The sequence below is a fragment of the Malus domestica genome, chromosome 01, assembly GCF_042453785.1.
Source record: "Malus domestica chromosome 01, GDT2T_hap1".
In the NCBI taxonomy this organism is placed as follows: Eukaryota; Viridiplantae; Streptophyta; class Magnoliopsida; order Rosales; family Rosaceae; genus Malus; species Malus domestica.
The window spans coordinates 19,590,078-19,596,126 of record NC_091661.1 but is presented as its reverse complement, the minus strand read 5'-3'; the positions used below and the strand labels follow the sequence as shown (position 1 = coordinate 19,596,126).

At 32.3% G+C, this 6,049-nt stretch overlaps 1 protein-coding gene across 1 annotated transcript; it reads right to left on the bottom strand.

Annotated features, from left to right (window-relative positions):
* Positions 1–4,819: 4,819 nt before the first annotated feature.
* Positions 4,820–5,701, bottom strand: LOC103406235 (auxin-responsive protein SAUR32-like). Its single transcript, XM_008345239.4, has one exon. The coding sequence runs from the start codon at positions 5,392–5,394 to the stop codon at positions 5,023–5,025; it is 372 nt and encodes a 123-aa protein (XP_008343461.1). The 5' UTR covers positions 5,395–5,701; the 3' UTR covers positions 4,820–5,022.
* Between the last annotated feature and the right edge of the window lie 348 nt (positions 5,702–6,049).

The window sequence follows — 6,049 nt, the reverse complement described above, 5'->3', positions numbered from 1 at the left end:
AACAACGTCGACAAATCCCCACATCCAACCGTTTCTTCAAGATCAAGCCCAAAAGCCCTTGAAGATCCGTTCATCACTGTTCTTCAAGATCAAGCCCAAAAGCCCTTGGAGATCCGTTCATCACTGTCCTTCAAAGATCAAGCCCAAAAGCCCCTTTGAAGATCCGCTCAAATCCACCTTCAAGATCAAGTCCACGGCCCTTGAAGAACGTTCATCCTTAGATCAAGCCCAACGGCCCTTTGGATCAATCACACATCCACAAATACACACCTTACGGAGATCGAATCAGAGGATCAAAATAGAGAGAGATTGTAACCCAAAATCATCAAACATTTAAATATTTGTTCGTGCACGTTTGTTCTTGTCTCTTTCGTTTCAGGAATTTTCCGTGTTCACAGATACATTAATAAACAAGAATGGGTACATTATAAATAAATTAGGGTACGGATAAAAGATTAAAAAATTATGAGTACAAATGAATTTTTAAAAAATATAGGCACTAAAAGAAATTAATACATGGTTACAAAATAAAACTAAAAAGAAAATACTACATTTAAAAAAATGTTGCAAATTAAAAGTGGGTACAAACTCAAAATATAAATATATGATACAAAGTTTAGGCATAAAACATAAATATACCATATGTTATTTTTCTATCATTGATTAAATATACAATGTCACGTGACGATATACACATGGGTACAAACACAAATAAAACTTTAAAAAATATGGGCACAAAAGAAACTAATATATGGGTACAAATTAAAAGTGAAAAGAAAATTGGTACAAATTAAAAATAGGTGCAAACTAAAAATAAATATATATGATAAAAAGTTTTGCCATAAATATAAATATACTAATTTTAACATTTTTAACACCAAAGGAATATATTTAAAAATAAAAATATTTTATTATTCAAATAATTAATGATGTTATTAATACCCAAGAACCTGATCAAAAATTGAAAATGAATAGGATTTTAATCAATGGAGTAGCAAAAAGAATGATGTGAACCTAATTTCTCCTTAAATGAAATTTTGATTAATTTAAATGATGTGACTATCCACATTAGATGCCACATAAGGTGATATATAAATGTGGTATAAAAATATGGTAAGAATAGCATTACTGAGGAATTGAACATGATACATCAAGACAATCAATCAAAGGCTTGGAGTCACTCTCAACTTGAAACATGGGTAAGGCCAGATCCTCGAGTTTGAAGTAGGCCAAACTTCAAAGGTGAGGCTTCAGCAATAACCACAACAAGCTTAGAGGTTACACACAAAATAAAAGCAGAAGATTTTATCTCCCTTCAGAATTTCTGATTAAAAAACCGGCAGCCGCGAGGGAGTTGTGCACATGCCGAAACATGGTTGAGCACGTGAAAGAGAAACTAAAAATTCGAAATTATATGAAGTTGTCGTGTTTGTTTCAGCATTTACGATTTTTTTATTACATTTAGAATGTCTACCCTAATATGTTATTAATCTTTTTTTAATATAATTTATTTTGAACTAATAAAAATATAATATATATAAATCTAGCACCAAAATATATAATAAGTCTCAATACGGGCTGTTGCTATAATATTTTGTTGCTTTAAATGCACTATTATTTTAATAATAATAGTGTATATAAAATTCAGGATCAAGTACCTAAAATTTCCTAACTTTTTACTATCATTTCAAATTGATATCAATTTTTTTGTAAACATTTCAAATAAGTACCAAACAATAAGTCTCACTTTTTAGCTTACCTGGTCACTAAAATAATAATAAAAATAACTTCAAAAAAGACATCAAGATGAAAAAATAAAAATAAATAAACTAATTCATGAATAAAATGGAAAACATAAATGAAGATAGAAAAATATCAAGCGCCCAGCACCTCCAAGCTCAACCTACGATCACTAATACCCCATCCCAACCCTTATTTTTAAAACACACCAACTGTGTATATCATGGTCAATATTAACATTATTTGCCTCAAAATCTAAATTTCAAATGTAGATTATATAAGATGGAACCCAATGATCAAACAAGTATTGAATTGAATCGAAAATGCACCCAAATTGAGATTACATCAGGAGGATAATCACCTAACAAATAAGATGATTAAGAATTCATATAGGATTTCAAAGAGCTTTTTTCTGCTCATGTGATTTCCTCATTCGCCGATTCTTGATTCATAAATCTTCCAATTCTCTTTATGGATGGTGAAGATGGTGGTGGCCACATCATGACAATTCATACCATTTTAGCAACCTCCATGACCTTCTTTTCAATGTTGGCGGCGTGAGTTGTAAGGTGGAGTTGGTGTTGTGCGTGAATTTGGAGGTGATGACCTGATGGGGGTGATAGTGTGGAGGCCATGCGACATTTGGAGACAAAGTAAATCCTAATTAATTTAACATAAATCTAATTGAGGCTTAATGGATGTGATGTTTTAAATAAATTGGATACTTATTTGGGATGTTTAAAAAAAGGGATACTTTGGATGCGGTCCCTAGCTATCAATATTCTTTGATTGAAACCTTGTTAGTTTTTAGTTTTTGATTGAGGTCCCTAACATTAATGTAATAATGTAAGTTACTATATTTTTTAAATTAAAAATTAAAAATTGAAAATTGTAATTGTTTATATTAATGAGATTTTAAACAAAACCCATAATTTATGGGATTAAAAATAATAAAATATAAATTATACTCTCTATTATATTGTGTGTGTACATATATGTATGGGTACATTAACCAAAATTAACAAAAAAAGTTATTGTACCAAAACATGGATACATTCTCAAATCAATGAAAAAGAATGTACCCATATAAGTTTAAACATGGATTAAAAAATTTGAATGGATTTTATATTAAAAAAGGGTACATTTTACATATAACAAATTGATATATATGAGAATGGGTACATTGATGATTAAAAAAATTGAAAAATTATATGAATGGGTACATTTAAGATTAAAAAATTGAGAATCTTTATATATATATATATAACTAATAGGTACAAACTTAATTTAATTTAATTTTTTATTATTTTGAAAATGTTTGAATTGAAAATTAATTAGAAGTTTAATAGAGGTGTGAGTATTAAACCCTAAATTAATTACTAATTTTTATATTAAAAAATTATATAATAAACATGTAAATTCATTATCACATTAATATTAGGGACTTGAATCAAAATTTGAGAACTAATAAGGTTTTAGTCAATGAACAGTAAGAACTAGGGACCGGATACTAATTTTTCCTTAAAAAAATTGAAACCAGTTTAGAATTACATCAAAAAATTAAGGGATTTTATGTACTTCACATCGCATGTAGTATTTTGGATGAAAGAGGTGAGAGAACCTTTATCAATAACATACATGTGGTGTTGATAGTATCGGTTCAACTGTAACAAATATCCAAAGACATGCTAATTATAATCTCAGCAGACCCTCGCAACAATTTGTAACATGCATATATTTAGATACTCAACATACCCAAAGTTTAAAAAGTAGGAGCCGGACAACCAAAATAAAATTCAGAACCTAACAACCAACACCTCCACGAACTCAAAAGGCGAGACATTTTTTCAAGTGCTCGTATTAAGTTGGTACTGCTTGAAACCTCGATTGCATGTTAACTCTATGTCTCTCATGAACTTCCAAAATTGTCATAAATGGTGTTTAATTAAAAATGGCAGTGAGACCTGGTAATTAATACCATCTGAAAAAGGTCCAAACTTGCTTTCTGTTTGGCTCCTCTATCGAATGACACAGTGTCTACCATGCAGAGCCTTGACACACCAACTGAAAAACTTGAACAACTTAAACGTGGATGTCATGCACCCACCGGAAACACACACACTCTCTCTCTCTCTCTCTCTCTCTCCGTAGGTAGTCTTCCTCCATGATCGATCCAATTTAATGCGGTCCAAACAAAAAATACCAGAAACAATAAGTGGAAGTTTGCAAACAAAAATAGAAGAAAAAGAAAATGGGAAGTGATATATACAAAACGATTCCAAAGAGTATTCACTATTCAGTGATGTATGAGCAGTGTGGAGTACAGACTCCAGATAGAATGGTCCACACTCTATGTTCAATTTATGGCCCATCACTACTGTTTCCAGTTCCCTAGAGTTTCTGTTGGCATCTTTGTAGTCATACAAATAATATCTCAAGTGAATGATATTATTCTGTTTATTCAATATTATCAATAATATCTCTGTTAAAAAAATATTATCAATAATATCAATTATATAACTTTCGAATCAATATGTTATTACCAAGTATCGAAAAAGAAAAAGAAAGGAATTGAGAAATTTCTGATTTTGCTGCATTTTTTCCATTGTTTAATTATTTATGATAACCATTTCAAAATTCAAAGGTTAAGAAAAAATTTACATCTTTTCAACCAACCAAGCAAATTGATCATGGTCAAATTACTAAAGAAAGAGGTGTAATTGTTGAAATTGAATTGATCATGGTCAAATTACTAGAGAAAGAGGTGTAATTGTTGAAATTGGAGAAAAAGGAAAGAAAAAAAAAGAAAAAAGAACAAGATCTTTGACAGAAATTCTTTTTTGGAAGAAAATATTGTTGGTAAAATTTATATGCAAATATTGTCTCTCAAGAATATATCATTGACCTAGCAATTTTAATGGCCTAGCAACCTCTTTGACCCTACAAGCATTTGGCCTTGTCTGTTCTCTCCCTCTCAATGTTGTACCAATGATGCCCTCCTTCCTTATCACAAAAACTTTTGAATACTCATCAACAATAAATAGAAGAAAAAGGAAAGAAAAAGAAAAAAGAAAAGCAATTTTGAATTTATCTTTATCATCATTAAGATTCCTAACAATAACAAAATGACTGCAAATGCAATCCACATTCACAGTTCTTTTTCATCATCACCACATCGTATTTGCCATCACCTTCCAACTAAAAAGGAAACAAAGAAAAATAACTAAAAAAACTCGAAATTTACAGAGAATTGGGATTCAAGCCACAATCTTTGATTGATGATCAAACCCTAAAGCACCCGACATGGTAATGGTGGTGGTGGTGGTGATGGTGGTGGAGGGACTTCTCCCTATCGATCATGCCTTGGACGGACCTAAACTCCTCCACATGGCAAGGGATGGTGATGGTGCCCTTCTGATCAAACCCATACTCTTCCTCGGCTTCCTTCAAGAGCTGTATGAAGAGTGGGTGATTGAAGTAGATCACAGGAACTACAAACCTCTGTTGCTCTTCGCCCTGGCCCACCTTGATTGCCAAACACCCTTTTGGAACATCTCTAATCACTTGTTTCTTCCCACCGTGATGATGGTGGTGGTGGTGAAGATGCGGCAGGTGCAGATGGAAATTTCTCTGACTTCTCTCTCCGCTACCCATATCTGAAAAAATATTAAAAGAAAAACCAACAAACAAAGGCGAGAAGATGAAGGCAAAGACAAAGGCAAACCCTAGGGCTTTTGATCTTCTCCCCTAGATTAAATCTTACAAGAAAAGGAAGGAAAACGGCCAAGGATCTGAGGCTGCGATGGCTTGCTTGAATAGGGTTAGAGAAGAATAACTCAGAGACCTTGGTACGTTGGTCATCTTTGATAAACCAGTCCTAGTGCAAAACGCATACCAACCAGAGAATGAATTTGATATATAGCGAGAGAGAGAGAGAGAGAGAGAGAGAGAGAGAGAGAGAGAGAGAGAGAGAGAGCCCAAGAATAATGTGGGCTTTCATTAGTTGTGTAACTAGGGTTTCGTAAGTGGGCTCCTTTGACCCTTGATTGATGATCAGTTGACAATAAAATATCGTCATCATTTCAAAACAATCAGATAAGAAAGTGGGGTGTTGTAATTTATGGTACTTTGGGTTTCTAGTCCTTCACGCAAAGTGGTTTAATTGCCGTTTTGATTAATAGGGGACTTGGACTGTTTGACTATGATAAACATGGCACAAAATTATGTTACATAAGTTGTACCAAGTGGCCATTTAATATTACGGTTTAATAGTATTTCTCTTAACTAGAGATCTTAAGTTCGATTCTTG